Raw genomic sequence first — 18,764 nt, 5'->3', positions numbered from 1 at the left:
TCCAGCTCCTGGCTCACGCGATCCTCCTGCCTCAGCCTCCTGAGTAGCTGGGACTACAGGCGCACACCACGCCCTGTAGTGATTTTAATTTTATGTTTTACACAGATAACTTTCTAAAAATATAAGCAGAAATCAAAAGATAAAATTTGCCCATGGTACTGCTATCTACAAATTAAATTATTCATGTACATTTTTTTAGTGTTTTTGTTTTTATGAATTTAAAATATGACCACTCATGTCTTATATCTGAAAGTATAGAAAAAAATACAAATTATTTTTCTAGGGCAATTGAACTTAGGATATATGAAGAAATAACGTTATCTGAGATTTCCTTAAGAAAGGAAGTCTGTGTTGATAATTGCACGTAGGGAAAGAGGTGCCAGGAGCTAAAATAAAAGTAACCACTGGGAGAAAGATGGCTGCGGGCGATGGCATCCTGGCAGGTAGTGGAGCTGTTAGTTCCTGAGAGGGAGAAGACACGGCTTCCCTTTCTGTGCATGCTGAGGGCCACGTGCAGGACTGGCTTCCCGAGGGCCTGGGCCCTTCCTGGGCTGGGCCTGCTGGCCACCGTCCTCAGGGCTGGGTGGGAACTGGGGCTCCTCTCCAGCGCCCCTGGTGGGCGGGTCTGCAGGCTCCGCCACAGAGCAGGCTCCTCCTGCTGTGGCTGAGAGTGGGTGCTCTGGTGGCACCTGCCACGGGCAGCCCTTGGCGGTCCCCTGGCCCTAGGAGGAGTGCCGAGACCTTCGGAACGCTGCTTTTGAGAAACTGTGACTCTTCCAGTCAGGTCTCTTCCCCCATCTTTGCTCTCAGGTTTCGCAGGCGGTTCAGTGGCTGGTCTCCCGCTGCCCCCGTGCCCTTGACCTTTGCTGCCAGACCCTCATTCAGTACGTCGAAGATGGGGTTGGCCGTGAGTTCAGCGGCCGTTTTTTCCATGACAGAAGAGAGAGGCGTCTGGGTGGCCTGGCCCCGCAGGAGCCAGGCGCCATCATCGAGCTGTTCAACACTGTGCTGCAGTTCCTGGCGTCTGTGGTGTCCTCCGAGCAGCTGTGTGACCTCTCCTGGCCTGTCACCGAGTTTGCCGAGGCAGGGGGCAGCCGGCTGCTTCCTCACCTGCACTGGAACACGCCTGAGCACCTGGCCTGGCTGAAGCAGGCCGTGCTCGGGTTCCAGCTTCCACAGATGGACCTTCCGCCCCCAGGGGGTGCGTGCCTGTGCTGGAGAGGGGCGGTGGGCGGTGGGCGGGTCTGGTTCGGCACGGGTGTGCGTTCGCACGTCCACTCCCCTGCACACCTGCCCATCCCCGACCCCGCTGTGCTCGCTGCACCCACCTTGGTTCCCAGGTCAGAGGGGCCGGGTTCTGTAGAGTGTTGGCCTTGCCCACCAGCAGAGTGGTCCCGGAGGGTCTGCTCAGCGCCGGTAGGAATCCCACCCCCAAATCCTGCCTGCCTGGCTGGGTCCCTGTTTTCAGACTAGACGGGCTTGGGCCAGAGCTGGGTGACCACGTGGTCCTGTCCCCGAGCTGCTGACCGCTGGGGCCACGGCACCCAGCGCTGACTTGAGGCCGGGTTCTTTGTCAGAGAAGCCCCGGGCCTGCAGCTCTGGCTGTACCTGGGTGAGGCTCTCGGGTGGTTTTGACACAGACTTGACAGGTCACCTGGGCTGGCTTGAGCCCAGCGCAGCGTGGAACTGCTCCTTCTGCGAACGGTTAGGAAGGAGTGAGCTCAGGGCCTTGGCGCAGACGCTGCCCTTGGGCCTCAGGCGCCCGTCTGCGTGGGCTTCAGTAGGTCTGGCCGATGCTCGTTGAAGGAGCCCAAGGGAAGCAGCTGGAGCCCTCTGTGCCCTTGGCCAGGCTGAGGCCCCAGAGAAGCTAAGAGCGCTTTTACCTGACTCACCTGGCTGTGGAGAGTCCAGGTCCCCGGATGCAGCCGCAGGCTGGACAGTCGGGGTCCGGGTGGACCTTTGCTGCGGACCCGCCAGGTGACTGTCACGTCCCCCACCTGGACCTGGGCGTGAGCTGCCCTTTCCCCCGACAGCTCCTGTGTTTAGATTTGAAAGCAGATTTCTCAACTACACAGTTATCTTTTCCTAAGAAATACAGAGTTAAGAACATTTCCATGTAGATTTTCACGTGTCCTTTGGCCAAAGCCCCGACCGACGCGGCACTCTCTCCCCAGCGCCCTGGCTGCCTGTGTGCTCCATGGTCGTGCAGTACGCCGCGCAGGTCCCCAGCTCGCCCCGGACACGGCCCATCCTGCAGTCCCAGGTGGAGAACCTGCTCCGGAGGACCTACCGCCGGTGGAAGAGCCGGAACCCCTCCCCAGACCCGGGGGCAGGGCCCGCGGTCACCGAGATCCCGTGGGACGCTATCGTCGCCTTGTGCATCAACCACAGGCTGAGAGACTGGACACCCCCCCGGCTGCCCGTCACATCAGGTGGGCCGCGCTTAGCCTGGGGCCGGCTCCTCCTACCGGGTTCCGTGTTAGCAGAGAAAGGTGTTCACTGGCTGCTCCCCCGTCCCCATCCCCACCCGTCCCTGCTCAGGGTCTCCTTCAAGCCAGTGACTTCTGGGTGACCGAGAAACGGGGGGACTCGCTCAGGAGGCTCCAGTGCAGCCTGAGCACATCTCCCTGGAGGAGCCCCTGGGCAGGTGCTCAGTTAGGTTCTGTGGCTCTGAGTGGTCGTCACTGCCCTGCCAGTCTGGATGGAGCCTGTCCCGACCTTGAGCACCACAGGGACACTCACAGGGTATTTGACTCAAGCATGGAAGTCACATAATTCTCTGACTTTTAATTAATCAGAAACGCTTATCCTTAAATCAGTGACTTTAAGCAAATGTTAAGTGGTTATCTGCTGCTTGTTGGATATTTTTTGTTTTCATATTGTTTTTCAGAGGCACTGAGTGAAGACGGTCAGATATGTGTATATTTTTTTAAAAATGATTTGAAGAAGTACAACGTTCCTTTGTCGTGGGAACAAGCCAGGATGCAGACACAGAAGGAGCTGCAGCTGAGCCAGGGACGGTGCGATCTGTGTTGCGTGTGTTTCTGTTGCCTCGCACACTGTGCCGTTCCCTTCCTGTGCAGAGTCCAGTCCGCTGTGGGGCGATTGCGACAAACCCTCAAGGAACAGATCACTGCTGTGTAGTAGAAACTATCCCAGGGCAGAGACAAGTCATACACGGCTCACTCCACTTGTCAGATGAAGCTGACCTGAAGTCATAGCTCCCGGGGAGAGTGCAGTGCCGTCGCATCTCCCAGACCGGGCTCAGAAATACCCAGAAAGTGTCAGCACACGCAGTCGTGAGCACCTGAGATGCCCACACGCAGGCTTTCTCCCAGGGCAGACAACACCAACAGTGGAAATCTAGTGGCATAATTTGCTGCCTTAATAGAAAAATACGTGATCATGTCAGTAGGTGTGAAATACATTTCTTAGAATGTGTATGCACTCCTCATAAAATTTCTTATCAAGCTTGGGTAAAAAGAATTACTTAACTCAGTAAGACTACCTACCATAAAAATACTAAAAAAGAAAAAAAAAATCATGCTTCTTGGTAGAACGTGAGGAAGGGTGAAGTGGGAGCCAGCCCTGGTCCTGTTCAGTGTTGTCCCCATGTCCCCTGGCCATGCGGGCCATGGGGGGAAGGAGAAACGTGATTTCCAGGCAGCACAGCTGTCAGCTCAAGGAGACCAGCAGCCCAGCCCCGAGAGCCAGAGTTCATCAGAGGGCCGGACAGACGGGCCCGCAGCGTGTGCAGAAGTTCTCACGCGAACGGCAGCCCCGACACGGGGCCATGCACTGACGAGGCTCTCGGGGTCCGAGGGCACAGGCCTTGTCGACGTCAGTTCTCTGTGAAGTCAGGGCCTTTCTGATCAAAACCCAAAAGGAATTTTTCCCTTTGTCTGGACAAGTTAATTCTAAAATTCATCAGGATAAGAAAATGTGTAGCAGTGGATGAGAAAATTCTAAATAAAAATAGCAAGGCCTGATAACAAGTCATAGAGTAAAGGCATGGTCGTAAAGACAGGCGGTGGTGCAGGAGTAGCCGGCGGGTCCGCACAGAAAGTCCCGAAGTGAAACACACGTGGCAAGTGTCCGCTTAGTGGGGAAAGGACAGGTAGTGGTGTGTGTGTGTAGGAAACTGTCAGATGCCCTCCCTCCCACATTTGCAAACATTATTGCCAGAGGGATTCGAGAGTTAAATATAAACAATAAGGTCCTTGCCAATATTAGGGGAAAACAGTCTGTTTGTAACCCTGGGACGGGAAGAAAGACTGAGTGGAGAGGCTGCAAGAGCCCCGCTGCTTCGTGAGAGCGGAAGCTTCTGGTAGAAACAGTCTCCCCATGCTGTGGCGACGGGGGTCACCTTCCCGCTGCGCCCTGCTCCCGGCTGGAGAGAAACAGAGGCGGGCGTGGGGCTGCCAGGTGCATGCTCCGTCCCAGGAGGGCACGGGTCTGGGGCTTGTGTGTGTGTGTACCCGTGTGTGCATGCACGCGTGCGGCTGCAGGAACCCTTCCTCCCTCTTTCCTGACCGTGAGCATTTCCTATCATGTACTTGCAGTTTGGGGATAAAGCCTTTCCATCCTCCGGTGAACAGTTTTCCTGCTCCGTTGGTTCACGTGCACAAGGGGAGGAGGAGCACTGAGCGCGGCCGAGAGTGGAGTGTCCCCAGCATGGAGGACCTGCTGCAACGCGCGTCTGCCGAGGAGCTCCTGGCGCAGTGTCTGTCCAGCAGCCTCCTGCTGGAGAAGGAGGAGAACCGGCGGTGAGGGCGGGCAGGACAGGAGGGGAGCGCTCCCCGCTCCCGCCTGAGGGTGGGCAGGGTGGGCAGCCTCAAGGGCGGTAGTGACGTGTGTTAGGAGAGGCACGTAGGTGTGAGTTCCCTAGACAGTGTTTTTAACCGTTTATTATTTGAAGTCAGTTTCGTTTCTTATTATGGAAAGTCGGTGTTTTCTATTGGGAAATACGGGTGGCTGAGTGTTCTCAGAGGATGGCGAGCGTGGAACAGCAGCGCGCAACAGCATGGCCGGCCGCCAGCGCCCTGCCCTTAAGAGCCTGAGGTGTCAGTGTGTCCCACATGCACACGCGGGAGGGCCAGGAGCTGCACGGCTGTCGCCTCATGGCTTTGTTTACAGTTTATTGAGAAACAGAACCAGGCAGAAGGAAGGCCGTGTCCACAGGTCCTTCTGCCCAGCCACAGCCCCCGCATTCCCGGCCTGTCCCCTCCCTGTCTCCTTGTGTTGCTGGCGGGGGGTCCATCCAGCTCTTAGCGGAGTCAGCCCTTGGGCTGGGAGCTCACCTCCGACCCACGCGGGGGCACTGGTCCCGCGAGTCCCTGCCTGGCATCACCCCCGCCCCCACTGGATTGTGCCTGTCAGCCCACAGACGTGGAAGCGTGCTGGCGTTTCTCCCTACCTGAGCTCCGCTTCCCTCCGGCCACCACCCCACGCTTCTGCTCTTAACAGCAGGGCTCCTCAGGAACAGGTGCGACACTTCTCTGCCCTCCCTCCCAGCCTCCTGCAGCCTGCGTGGCCAACAGTCCACGTCCAGCTCCCAATTTCCCCCACAGCTCCTCCTTCGGTGGCTGCCTCTGTTGGTGGCGGCTCCATCCTCCTTGCTGTCCAGGCCAAGTGCCTCAGAGTCGTCTACCTGCAAATCCTCCAGGCTCTATCGAAAATGTATTCAGAATTGGACAATCTGTTATGCCTTCCTGGCCACCATCCGGCTCATGCCACCCTCGCCTGCCTTCCGGGTTACTGCTGTGGGCTGTGGCCTAGCGCGCGAGCCTGTGGGCACTTCTGAGGTGTCACAGGGAGGTCATGCCACTCCTTTGCTTGCAGTCTTTCAGTGGCTTCCTCTTCCACCCAGAGTCCAGGGCAGACTGTAGAGGGTGGGCAGGGCCTTGTGTGATCTGCCCCCCACATCCTCTCTGACCTCTGCCCCTTCCTTGACTGCGGCGGGCAGCCCACAGGCCTGAGTTTGCCGTTCCCTTTGCTTCTCCGGGTGCTCGCCCTCCGGCATCCCACGGCTGGCCTCATGCGCTCCGGCTCCGCAGCCAGCCACCCCCCCCACCGCCCTTCCTGTTCCTGCCTTTCCCACCCTGGGCTGTCTCCCTGTGAGGTCCCTGTCTGCCCCCCTCACTGAAGTACGAGTTGCTTGCTGGGCCTTGTCTGTTGTCAGTGCTGTACCATGTTCCTGGAACGATGCCTGGTGCTGGGTGGGGCTTGATAACACGTGTTGGAAGAGGGAATGGATGTGTCTTGATTTCTAAAAGTAGATCTACCTAGATCTGTATAATTCGAATGGTTTTGGATGAGATTGTTTTTCTTGAAAAGACAAGTGTATGAAGTAGACAGCTTTGGAGCATGTTAGGTGGCAGTGGGATATTATTCTGAGTTAATTTCAAATTATAAGCAGTGATACACACATTTGGGAAATCTGTCAAGAGATAAGAATGAATTATAGGCTGGGTGTGGTGGCTCACACCTGTAATCCTAGCACTCTGGGAGGCCGAGGCGGGAAGACCGCTCGAGGTCAGGAGTTCTAGACCAGCCTGAGCAAGAGCGAGACCCTGTCTCTACTAAAAATAAAAAGAAATTATCTAGACAATTAAAAATATATATAGAAAAAATTAGCCGGGCATGGTGGCGCATGCCTGTAGTCCCAGCTACTCGGGAGGCTGAGGCAGGAGGATCACTTGAGCCCAGGAGTTTGAGGTTGCTGTGAGCTAGGCTGACGCCACAGCACTCACTCTAGCCCAGGCAACAGAGCGAGACTCTGTCTCAAAAAAAAAAAAAATGAATGAATTATAGATACCTAAAACCAAAATAAATCAAATAGACAAAGTAAGCCAAATAAGGGAATTAGAAGTATTAGAAGTAATGTTAAGTAATGCATACACATAGTTGTTTTTGGATTAATGCCACCTTTCTCATAAAATATGATTTGGATTTATAAATTAAAGGGACCACATTAAATTTTTAAAAAGCACCTTTCTGCTTCCCAGTTGATGGCATAACTTAGTTCTGTCCTTAGTAAAAAGCAAAGTATGTGCAGAGAAAAGTGAAATGTGTTTCTGAGTGTGTGGCCACGTGTGGTTTCAGGTGGGAAGATCAGCTTCAGCAGTGGCTGTCTGAGGACGCCAGGGCTCGCACGGAGTCAGCTTCCCTCCCCCTCTACCTTCCTCAGACGCTACTGTCTCTGCCGCAGGCCGTGGGGCCTGTGATCAAAGCATCGGCAGCTGCCAGCCCACAGGTGAGAAGAGGGTAGACACTGGCATTTATGCTAGAACCGAAGACTAAGAGGACGGCAGGGAAAGGAACGTGACTCATCATGTTATGATGACCAGTTGGTTATTAGCGAAAGCTAGACCTTTCCTTAAACTCGCTGTTACGGAGACCCAGCTAACTCCCAGGGTCTGCGTGTGCGGTAAGTGGTGAATGGAATTGAGACTTGCCTAACTGAGGCCTGGGCCTGTGCTGACATGTGGTAAGGACTGGCCAGACCGGCAGGTGATGACAGTGGCTTCTGTTTGTACAGCACAAACTTCTAGGCCTTGGCATCACGCAGGCGCCCCTTCTGGGACTGACTTTTCCTCAGGGGAATGAGTGAGTGAGGAAGGTAAGGGCCTCGCCGCAGCGTCTGGCTGGTCAGCAGCAGAGTTGCTTCTCATTTCTCACTGGCCCCAGAGCCCATGGTCTTTCTACTCACATCCCTCCTTTAGTGGTTAAGGGAACAAACCCAGGGTTTTGATCACCGATGTGCTGTGGGACCGGCTCTGGGAAGCCCGTCAGCAGGGAGAAGAGCAGATCGCCCACTGTGGCATTAATGATGCTGCATAAAAGTGGAAACAAACGAAACGTCCAAGGGAGGAGTCCGGTTAAGCAGCTGCAGCACATTCGTGTGATGGAGTAGTTCACAGCCCTGGACAGTGACGTTCTATAGAAATGACGCAGGAAATTGTCCCTGCAGAGCATGCACAGACGCAGGCCCCGAGTGCACGACACCAGCTGTTGTGTGGGCTGGAGGCGGCTGGACGGCTGTGGCAGGGAGCCCGGCAGGTCCCACTGCAGCATCTAACACGGCCAGGTGGGTCTTCACAGAGCACAGGTCTCGATTTCTTTTTTATTCAAACAGAATGAAAAGGCCAGGGGACAGCTGCAGCTGACAGAGGCAACAGGCATGTCTCTGACCGAGCGGCTGAAGCACCTGGAAAGGCTGATCCAGAGTTCCAGGGAAGAGGAAGTGGCCTCCGAGCTCCATCTCTCTACACTGCTGGACATGGTGGACATTTAGCAGCTGACCTGAGGGGAGGGGTCTCTCCGGAAACTTCTGCTTTTACTCAAAATAATGTTATTCTCAGAAGCTTCATGCACTGTTGGAAATGTGATTATTAATCATGCAAATAAACCATTTAAATGTCCATTGAGGCCTTTCCCAGTTCAGAATGAAAAGCTTTACTGTGTGACACCTTCAGTATCCTCATTTGTCTTCATGTCGCAGACTGTCACTCACCAGCACGTGCTCTGAGGGAGTTTGCAGCTTACGTTTTCATGTGTAACAGGTGGTTCATCCTCTTAGTAGGGCTGGGCATGGCGGTGCACGCGCCTGTAGTCCCAGCTACTCGGGAGACTGAGGCAGGAGGATCACTTGAGCCCGGGCGTTTGAGGCTACAGTGAGCTACCACCGTGCCACCACACTCCCACCTGGGTGAGGGTGAGACCCTGTGTCTAAAAAAAAAAAAAAAAAAAAAAAAAAAACCTCTTTCTGTATATGGCTCAAATTTGTCCCCTCTCCCCACACCAAGTGCCAGCAAGGCTCACACCATTGATGTCACCTGGACGCCTGCAGCACCCACCACGGGATTCCTGCCCCATCTTGCTGAACTCCCCCACCAGCCAGTTTTAAAATAAAATGTGACCAGGTCACTCTCTGCTGATCTTCACCGCCTGGTTCCCACAGCACTCAGAGTAAGGCAGCAAGCGTCTCTGAGGCGTGACCCCGCTGGCCCATCCCCTTGTGGGGCCTCCAGGCTTTGTTCTCTTTGGTACGCTGTCCCAGCTGCACCCCTGCATCCAGTTCTCTCTCCTCCACCCTACCCCACCCCTCTGTCCTTCCCTGCTACCAATTCAGGCACACGTGTCCATGCACATGCTCGAACGAGGTATCAACAGACATGGGGATGTTGAGTGTGGCTGAGAAAACAGAAGTGCTAAGAAGAACCTCCTTATCTCACCTCTGCCAAATCCACCAGCCAGTCCCTGCTTCCCCAAACACACACAACTCGGAGATTTCTTCAGTGATTAACTTCATGTTTACCAACAAAGAAAAATAATGCTATTTCTTAATCTTGATTTTTGACGTCCTACAATGGAGGAGTTAGCTCTCTTACAGTCTTCCCTGCAAGGTGCATGACGCACACACACCTACACTTCCTCTCCTACCTTCTCCCTGGCAGTTCAATAGCACGTCGGCTGAAACCTGCACTGTTTCTGTTAGCTGTTGAGCCCTGTATTGGTTTATGACTACATTTCTTTTTGGTACAACTTTAGGTTTTTCCTGGAGTTGATACTTGCCTTGTTTTTTCACTTGCTTGGTTTTCTGTGTTCCTGTCCTCTGCCCTGATTCCTGTTCTGCATGTTTCTACATGGAGGGACACCTTGGAAGAAAACAGCCCCTTTCTGCTCCTTGGGAAGTGGAGTGCCTCACTGGGCTGGTGAGCTGGGGGAACAGACAGGGTCAGGTGCACTCAGGCTCCTCGGGGTGCCCTTTCTGGTGCCTGTGGGCTGACAGGCAAATTCTCGTTGGCGCTGGGTGGCGCAGCGCTTGGTGAGGCAGCTCTGTGGCCCAGAGGCTGGAGGTTTGTCTGATTCGGGGTGGACCAGCAGCCATCCCTTCACTTGCAGATGTCAGGCTTGTCCTCCCAGCTCGCTTTGTATTTGTGACAAATATTTTGATATCTTATTGCTGTGTCTTCACATGTTTCTGAACTGGGATAGGAAGAGGTGAGTGTCCTTGGTTGACTCCATTATTCCATTAGGTGGAGGGTGTATGTGGGTGTTTTTTTCTTTTGTCCACTCTCCTAGTCCCCTGCCAACTGCCCAGACTGCTGTAGGTCATGCCCCTTCAGGGCCAGGCGTGGGGTAGAATTTGAGGGGTGGGTGCAGACACATTCACTTGGCTGGCTGCAGCTGACATCAGGGCTCTGCCGCCCGATGCAGACGGATGTGCTGGGCCTCTGTGGGTTCACCATGGGCCTTCGGGACCTGGGGATGTCCTCTCCAGAGCGCAGCCACGTCTCCTCTGCCAGATCCTCCCCACCCCCACCACACCCCAGCTGTCCCCCAAGAGCTCTGCCTCCATCTGAGGCCAAGAACCCTCAACTTCAGCTTCTCCTGGGGACCCGAGAGTGCCTGAGGTGCTCCCGTGCCTGGCCCTTGGCAGGGAGGCAGCCTTCTCCCTCCCCTGGGCGGGGGCTCTTGGCACCCGTGGTCCTGGGCTCACCCCTTTATCTCAGCACCTCCTGCCACAGGCGGGTGGGTCCTGCATTCTGAGCCCATCTTCCTCTTCATCGGCTTCTTTCTTCTTTCTCACTTCGAGGGAGCCCTCTAGTCGCCCTGTGAGCTTGCGCAGCTGGTGTCTATTTCTGCTTCTCTGGTGCCAGCCACCTGCACCTGCATGTGGCTCAGCTTCCCGGAGTCCCACTCAGAGCTCCGCCCCCCGATCAGCCTCCCCTCCAGCCCTGCTTCCGCCCCGCCCCTCAGCCCCCTGCAGCCCCCTCCCTCCACACCCTCCCGCCCCCTCTCCACACACCCTGCAGCCCCCTCTCTCCACACACACCCTGCAGCCCCCCTCTCTCCACACACCCTCCCGCCCCCTCTCCACACACCCTGCAGCCCCCTCCCTCCACACCCTCCCGCCCCCTCTCTCCACACGCCCTCCCGCCCCCCCTCCACACACCCTCCCACCCCCCCTCCACACACCCTCCCGCCCCCTCTCTCCACACACCCTGCAGCCCCCCCTTCTCCACACACCCTCCCGCCCCCTCTCCACACACCCTGCAGCCCCCCCTTCTCCACACACCCTCCCGCCCCCTCTCTCCACACACCCTGCAGCCCCCCCTTCTCCACACACCCTCCCGCCCGCTCTCCACACACCCTGCAGCCCCCCCTTCTCCACACACCCTCCCGCCCTCTCTCTCCACACGCCCTCCCCCCCTCCACACGCCCTCCCGCCCCCCTCTCCACACGCCCTCCCGCCCCCTCTCTCCACACGCCTTCCCCCCCTCCACACGCCCTCCCGCCCCCTCTCTCTCCACGCGCCCTCCCGCCCCCTCTCCACGCGCCCTCCCCCCCTCCACACGCCCTCCCGCCCCCTCTCTCTCCACGCGCCCTCCCGCCCCCTCTCTCCACGCGCCCTCCCCCCCCTCCACACGCCCTCCCGCCCCCTCTCTCTCCACACGCCCTCCGGCCCCCTCTCTCCACACGCCCTCCCGCCCTCTCTCTCTCCACACGCCCTCCCGCCCCCTCTCTCTCCACGCGCCCTCCCGCCCCCCTCTCTCTCCACGCGCCCTCCCGCCCCCTCTCTCTCCACGCGCCCTCCCGCCCCCTCTCTCTCCACGCGCCCTCCCGCCCCCTCTCTCCACGCGCCCTCCCGCCCCCTCTCTCTCCACGCGCCCTCCCGCCCCCTCTCTCTCCACGCGCCCTCCCGCCCCCTCTCTCTCCACGCGCCCTCCCGCCCCCTCTCTCTCCACGCGCCCTCCCGCCCCCTCTCTCTCCACGCGCCCTCCCGCCCCCTCTCTCTCCACGCGCCCTCCCGCCCCCTCTCTCTCCACGCGCCCTCCCGCCCCCTCTCTCCACGCGCCCTCCCGCCCCCTCTCTCTCCACGCGCCCTCCCGCCCCCTCTCTCTCCACGCGCCCTCCCGCCCCCTCTCTCTCCACGCGCCCTCCCGCCCCCTCTCTCCACGCGCCCTCCCGCCCTCTCTCTCTCCACGCGCCCTCCCGCCCTGTCTCTCTCCACGCGCCCTCCCGCCCTGTCTCTCTCCACGCGCCCTCCCGCCCTCTCTCTCTCCACGCGCCCTCCCGCCCCGTCTCTCTCCACACGCCCTCCCGCCCCGTCTCTCTCCACACGCCCTCCCGCCCTCTCTCTCTCCACACGCCCTCCCGCCCCGTCTCTCTCCACGCGCCCTCCCGCCCCCTCTCTCTCCACGCGCCCTCCCGCCCCCTCTCCACACGCCCTGCAGCCCCCTCTCTCTCCACACGCCCTCCCGCCCCCTCTCCACACGCCCTGCAGCCCCCTCTCTCCACACGCCCTCCCGCCCCCTCTCTCTCCACACGCCCTGCAGCCCCCTCTCTCTCCACACGCCCTCCCGCCCCCCCCTCTCTCCACACGCCCTCCCGCCCCCCCCTCTCTCCACACGCCCTCCCGCCCCCTCTCTCCACACGCCCTGCAGCCCTCTCTCTCCACACGCCCTCCCGCCCCCTCTCTCCACACGCCCTCCCGCCCCCTCTCTCCACACGCCCTCCCGCCCCCTCTCTCCACACGCCCTGCAGCCCCCTCTCTCCACGCGCCCTCCCGCCCCCTCTCTCCACGCGCCCTCCCGCCCCCTCTCTCTCCACACGCCCTCCCGCCCTCTCTCTCTCCACAGGCCCTGCAGCCCTCTCTCTCCACACGCCCTGCAGCCCCCTCTCTCCACACGCCCTCCCGCCCCCTCTCTCCACACGCCCTGCAGCCCTCTCTCTCCACACGCCCTCCCGCCCCCTCTCTCCACACGCCCTCCCGCCCCCTCTCTCCACACGCCCTCCCGCCCCCTCTCTCTCCACACGCCCTCCCGCCCTCTCTCTCTCCACAGGCCCTGCAGCCCCCTCTCTCCACGCGCCCTCCCGCCCCCTCTCTCTCCACACGCCCTCCCGCCCCCTCTCTCCACACGCCCTCCCGCCCTCTCTCTCCACACGCCCTCCCGCCCCCTCTCTCTCCACACGCCCTCCCGCCCCCTCTCTCCACACGCCCTCCCGCCCCCTTGCTCCCTGTAGGCCCTTCCCAGCAGCCCGGTCCGTGAAGCCCCGCCTCTCCGTGCAGGTCCCTCCCACTCCTGCAGCGGCCTCCCCTCGGACCCCGCCCCGCAGCTCCGTCCCCGGGGGGCCCCGTGCACTTCTCCAATGCGGTCGCGGAGCGCGGTCTGGTCCCGCCCTCGCAGCGTTCTGATTGGCTGTACGAGCATCGGTCCACCTGGGCCTGCGCGTGGGCCGAGAGGCGCCTGGGGAGCTCTGGCGGTAGGTCTGGGAGGCTCCGGCTCGCGCGGAGTGGAGCGCAGCTGACATGACGGAGGGCACGTGAGTTCCGCGGCCCGGGACCTCCGGACGGCGTGCTGGGTGGTCGTGGGTGCTGAGGGGAGGGGCGCTGCTGAGCTGGGGTGCGGCGGCCGGGAAGGCGCCTGGGAGGCGGGGCGGGCGGGGATCGGGGGCCGGGTGGAGTTTCGGGTCGGGGCCGCAGTCGGGCTGGGGGCCGGGGCAGAGGTCGCGGTCGGGTCTGGGCCGGAGTGGGGGTGGGGGGCGTGGGCGGGGGCGTGGCCGGGGTGGAGGTCCAGGCCAGAGTCCGGGCCTGGTCGGGACCGGGGCCGTGGGCAGCCGGAGGCCGCTGCGGCCGGGGGCGGGTGCTGCGACTGCCACGCGCGTCCGTGCGGGCTGAGGCCGAGGAGGACCGGCTGGCCAGGGCAGGTGGTCAGGGAGCAGCGGGCCGACCTGGTGACCAGCAGCCCGACGGCTCTCAGGTGTCTGCGTCGCAGAGGGGGACCCTACAAAACGGAGCCGGCCACCGACCTCAGCCGCTGGCGACTCAGCAATGAGAGGGGCAGGCAGACGTGGACTTACTTTCAGGAAGAGGAAGACCCTGGCCGAGAACAGACTGGCCTGGAAGCCCACTCCTTGGGGTTGGACACTGTAAGTGGCTGGACTCTGCTTGTCATTGCTTGACACACAATGTCTGGGAAGAGACAGGAAACCTGCCAGAAGCACCACGCGCCAGTAGGGAGCCTTGAAAGTTAGGTGTGAAGAGTGTTGTTTTCTTGTTAAAAAAAGGTTTGTGTAACGTGTAGACATGACACGTGTCACCAAGGCTGGTTCCCACAGGAGTTGAGTTAGGGTGTGAATTGAACAAGCCCCTTTGCCTCAATCCGTTCCTCACTAAGCCTGGCATAAGAAACTTCTAATTTTGTTTTTGTTTTTGGCGCTTTATTTTGAGATAATCTTAGGTTTACAGAAGAGTTGCAAAGGTAGTTGTAATTTTGTGTCTGTTTACAAAAGAGGATTTTTGATCCAGTTTCTTGTGTGCATTCTTGTGAGAAATTCAGCTAGTCAGAGAGTGTGCAGGGTAGACAGGGTCTCTCTGCCCAGCCCTGGCCACCAGTCACCAGCACAGCCCCTCCCTGGGAGCAGTGGCGCCGTCCCTCGGGCCCTGCTGGAGAGAGAGTGGCCGGAGTCCCAGGCCCTGGTGGGCATCAGTGCCCCCACCCCACACTCTGTCGGCGCCTGGTTGACATCTTGGAGAAGTTGCAAAGAACTTTGCAAATTGGTGACTGGAAAATAAAACCAAGAGAACATGGAACGGTCCTTTTACTTTGCCAAGGTGTGATGCTGTCATGAAAGAGTTTCAGACTTTTGATTGAAACAGCTGAAACTTTTAAAGTATTAATAATTTAGATTCACTCTTTTGAGTTGGGCTATGAGTGAGGAGGGCTCCTCCGCTGGGCAACAGGCCTCCTCAGCTCTCATTTTTTTCTCTCTTCACAGAAGAATTACTTTAAGGACTTGCCCAAAGCCCACACAGCCCATGAGGGTGCTCTGAACGGGATGACGTTTTACGTGGGGCTGCAGGCTGAGGATGGGCACTGGGCGGGTGATTATGGTGGCCCGCTTTTCCTCCTGCCAGGTAGGAACCCGCTGCTCCGTCCATCTTGGGTCACCCCTGGGAGCCTGGCCTGGTCTAGGCTCTTGGTGGAGCAGGTGTGAACACAGGCACTCACGTAGAACAGGGCTGGCGAGGGATGCCGTGTGTCCCAGCTGTCTTGCTGTTGGTGCTGGCAGATGGGAGTGAGGATGTCACTGTCCCTGTGTGGTGTGGGGTGATCAGGGAAGCAAGGGGGTTCTAGGGCTCTGTTGGCTGGGTGCAATGACACTCCAGGTGCAGGGGCTATAGGTGGGTAGGCTGGTGGGTGGGAGCCAATGTCCGCTCTGAACCCACCCTAAGTGGAGCTCCTGGAGGTGCAGCAGGGGCATAGCAGTTGGACCCCCTGGTACTGAACTGGTTTGGCTGGACAAGACTGTTTTGCGCCCTGGGAATGTTTCTCTGCAGAAACAGCCTTGTCACATGGGAGATCCTGCCTGTGAATTTACGCAACAGGACCCTTTCCCTAGTGGCTTGGGACCATGGTGCTTCAGTGATCGGAGTTCTCTGTGCAAAAGGGTTTGTTTCTGTGATAATTCTTAGAGATATCTGTGTTTTGTTTTACCTACATTGTCTTAATAATTATAACTTTGTAGTAGATTTAAAGTTCTTATATTCTTTTGTTGCCTTTGTTTTTAAAACATTTCTTGTGTCTATCCATTTATACACCTGGATTGCCTCTGTCCTAACCTGTCCAGCCCCAAAGCCTGTGGGGACTTTGGGGAGAGTTACATCAGGCCTGTGCGTTGGTTTGGGAAGAGTTGGCCTTTGATGTCGGAAACAGCTCTATGGTGGTTACTGCAAGCCACGCCCTGCTCGAGGCCTGTACATCTTTTTGTCCTTAGAACAAGCTACATCAGACACATGAGGAAGTTGGAGCACGTTTATTCCAGGTCACCCGGCCCTGGGATGCCAGCCAGTGTCCGTCTCTGTGCCCCCTTGCCATTTGCCCCGTACAGCATCGCGTCTTGCTGTCCTGGGACTTGAGGGCAAATCAAGGGGCTCTTTCTCCCCTTGGTCCCACTCGGGGTCCCGTTGAGACTGTTCCCAGGATTGTAGAGATCATGCAGCATCTCTACCAGTGTCGCGGCACAACAAAGAACGCTCCAGACCACAATTTCAGGCCGAAAGAGGAGGAGAGACTCTTTGTTTCAAAGAGCTCCAAAGCTCTGTATTTATTGCAGAGAAAGGCATGCAAGGTCAAAGCAAAGATCATACAGAGAGAATATTTAGAAAGAACATACAGATAAAAATCTCTGGTGCCAGTAAACGCATTATTCTACAGAAATCTAGTTAGTGATGTGCAACATATCCATATTTATTTTGGGAGACTCAGCCTCCCTTGGCCTCTGACGTCTCACCTGCGACGTGGGGATTAGCGACAGGTTCGGACATCCTGCACAGAGCAGGCACGCAGTGGGTACCTGATCACCGCGGCTGCTGTGTTGTTTTCTGCTTGCTGTGGTGGCCCTGGACTCAGCCTGCTGGGGCCCTCCCTGGGCAGGCTGTGGGTTGGGACTTCTCCCTTTTCTAGACCCTGGACAGACCGTCTTTCTTGGGTTGACCCTGTCGTTCTGGGTGCTGCTGTGCCAGTGTTCTTCCGTGGCCGGCAGAGATTTGACTGGTCCTTCTTTTTCCTTTATTTATTTATTTGTGGTTGTTTTTTTTTTTTTTTTTTTTTTTTTTTGAGACAGAGTCTTGCTTTGTCACCCAGGCTAGATTACTGTGGCATCAGCCTAGCTCACAGCAACCTCCAACTCCTGGGCTCAAGTGATCCTCCTGCCTCAGCCTCCCCAGTAGCTGAGACTACAGGCACTTGACACCATGCCTGGTTAATTTTTTTGTTTCTGTTTTTGGTTGTCTGGGTAATTTTTTCTATTTTTAATAGAGACAAGGTCTCACTCTTGTTCAGGCTGGTCTTGAACTCCTGAGCTTAAGTGATCCTCCTGCCCTGGCCTCCCAGAGTGCTAGGATTACAGGCCTGAGCCACCGCACCCGGCCTTTTGCTTTAATTTGGAAAATGCTCTTGGAGTCTGTGATCCTGTGTAGACGGCTCCCATCGGGTGTGGCCAAGTGGCATTGGTGGTGCTGAATGGGGTCTGACCCCCCAGCCCCACCATTTACCGGCTGTGCCTCAGTTTCCTTGCCTGTAAAGTGGGGAAGATGCTAGCTCCACACCGGCCTGCACACGTTTCCCTGTCTCAGCAACGTTGTAACTGTTAAACAGACGGGTTTGGTTTGGGGTGGCTGTTTCTCAGGAACCTGTGCGGCATCTTTGAGTCCGTCCGCCCCTCCTCCGGGGCGTGTCTGTGTGTGTTTCGTCCCCCAGGGCTTCCAGTGCCTCTGAGCCAGAGTTAGGCATCCGTCCCACAGTGTGTGTGGCCGGGTCCACCCCGAGACCCGTCCTGTGACAAGTGGCGTGGGCACATGGCTGATGGAGCCGAGCACGGGGGTGGGGTGGAGGGTAGCCCAGGAGGACCAGGCCGGGAGCAGAAGGTTCATTGTGGACCATACTTACTGTCTTCTGCCTTCCCCTGACATTTGCAACGTGGCACAACCCCATCCCCAGCTGACCCGTCTGGCGTTTCTTTCCCAGCAGGTGTTAAGTGAGACCAACAGTCTCCCCTCATGGAGGGCCCACTGCTCTAAGACGCGGGTCTCTCTTGGACCTTCAGGGGCTTGGGGAGGCCTTCCTGAGGTGCCCACAGTGTCGTGGGGCTGGGTGGGCTGGGAGGCCCCAGGCGGGGAGTGTCACCTGTGCTGCTGCTGGCGCTCCCTCCCTCTGGCCCTGTTCCCAACGTCCTTGATCGCAGCCCAGGAGGGATGACGTCCCGGGTGTTCGTTTCCATGGGAAGGAAGGCGACTGGGAGTTGCTCCCTGTCAGGGTGGGGTCCTCAGGAGGAGAGGGACCTGGGCTCAGCAGTAATGACCACCTGCCTGCAGCGAGGACGTTTCCCTGCCACACAGGCCTCCTGATCACATGCCACGTGGCGCGCATCCCGTTGCCAGCCGGATACAGAGAAGAGATCGTGCGGTACCTGCGGTCGGTGCAGCTACCTGATGGCGGCTGGGGCCTGTGAGTGTGCCTGACCCTGTGTCACTGCACATGTACACATGTGTGTGTGTTCCCGTGTAGGAGATGCTTGGGTTTCCAGGCAGCTGTTGCAGGGTTAGGGGAGACTGCAGCTGTGGGCCTGGGGTGGATGGGTGGGCAGGAGGGGCAGAAGCTGCCAGCTTCAGCTTCACACTTTGCGTTGTAAATGGGTTTTGTGGCCGGGTCTCACTCTGTCGCTCTTGGCTAGAGTGTCGTGGTGTGATTATAGCTCACGTCAACCTCAAACTCCTGGGCTCAAGTGATCCTCCTGCCTCAGCCTCCCAAGTAGCTGGGACTACAGGTGCACGCCACTGTGCCGGGCTGATTTTTTTTTCCATTTTTAGTAGAGACGGGGTCTCGCTCTTGCTCAGGCCGGTCTTGAACTCCTGATCTCAAGTGATCCTCCTGCCTTGACCTCCCAGAGTGTTGGGATTATGGGCATGAGCCATCTCGCCCGGTCGCATTCTTACTTTTCTAAGGAAGCGTCACTGGAAGGGTTGCCGTATTTCTCAGAAGTAAGGGCAGGTGCCGTTTTCTTGCTGGTTCTCTCCTGTAGGCACATTGAGGACAAGTCCACGGTGTTTGGGACGGCGCTCAACTACGTGTCTCTCAGAATTCTGGGCGTCGGGCCTGATGATCCTGACCTGGTCCGAGCTCGGAACATTCTCCACAGCAAAGGTACGCCCTGCGCCAGCCCTGTGCCGTGCACGCAGGCGAGGAGCAGAGATG

General features: G+C 58.0%; 2 protein-coding genes across 5 annotated transcripts in view; both read left to right on the top strand.

The window, feature by feature from the left end:
• Nucleotides 1-8,423, top strand: part of LOC123630832 (minichromosome maintenance complex component 3 associated protein) — a 43,243-nt gene extending 34,820 nt beyond the window's left edge. Inside the window, exons 24-29 of one of the 2 annotated variants that reach the window (XM_045540862.1) lie at nucleotides 811-1,201; nucleotides 2,175-2,432; nucleotides 2,891-3,020; nucleotides 4,563-4,766; nucleotides 7,105-7,255; nucleotides 8,138-8,423. In XM_045540862.1, the coding sequence (XP_045396818.1) occupies nucleotides 811-1,201; nucleotides 2,175-2,432; nucleotides 2,891-3,020; nucleotides 4,563-4,766; nucleotides 7,105-7,255; nucleotides 8,138-8,296 (1,293 nt within the window). In that variant the 3' untranslated portion in view covers nucleotides 8,297-8,423. Of the gene's footprint in view, nucleotides 1-810; nucleotides 1,202-2,174; nucleotides 2,433-2,890; nucleotides 3,021-4,562; nucleotides 4,767-7,104; nucleotides 7,256-8,137 lie in introns of those variants that run through there. The other variant, XM_045540863.1, reaches the window with a different exon arrangement.
• A 4,828-nt stretch (nucleotides 8,424-13,251) lies between these two features.
• LSS (lanosterol synthase) overlaps nucleotides 13,252-18,764 on the top strand; it is a 29,376-nt gene continuing 23,863 nt past the window's right edge. For all 3 annotated transcript variants that reach the window (XR_006732768.1, XM_045540859.1, XM_045540860.1), the window contains exons 1-5: nucleotides 13,252-13,332; nucleotides 13,770-13,938; nucleotides 14,788-14,926; nucleotides 17,909-18,017; nucleotides 18,592-18,713. Coding sequence is in view for 2 of the 3 variants with exons in the window: in XM_045540859.1 (XP_045396815.1) it covers nucleotides 13,319-13,332; nucleotides 13,770-13,938; nucleotides 14,788-14,926; nucleotides 17,909-18,017; nucleotides 18,592-18,713 (553 nt within the window). In the remaining variant the exon portion in view is untranslated. The remainder of the gene's footprint in view (nucleotides 13,333-13,769; nucleotides 13,939-14,787; nucleotides 14,927-17,908; nucleotides 18,018-18,591; nucleotides 18,714-18,764) is intronic.

The sequence above is a fragment of the Lemur catta genome, chromosome 1 (genome assembly GCF_020740605.2).
Source record: "Lemur catta isolate mLemCat1 chromosome 1, mLemCat1.pri, whole genome shotgun sequence".
NCBI classification, from domain to species: domain Eukaryota; kingdom Metazoa; phylum Chordata; class Mammalia; order Primates; family Lemuridae; genus Lemur; species Lemur catta.
This window is presented reverse-complemented; position numbering and strand designations above follow the sequence as displayed.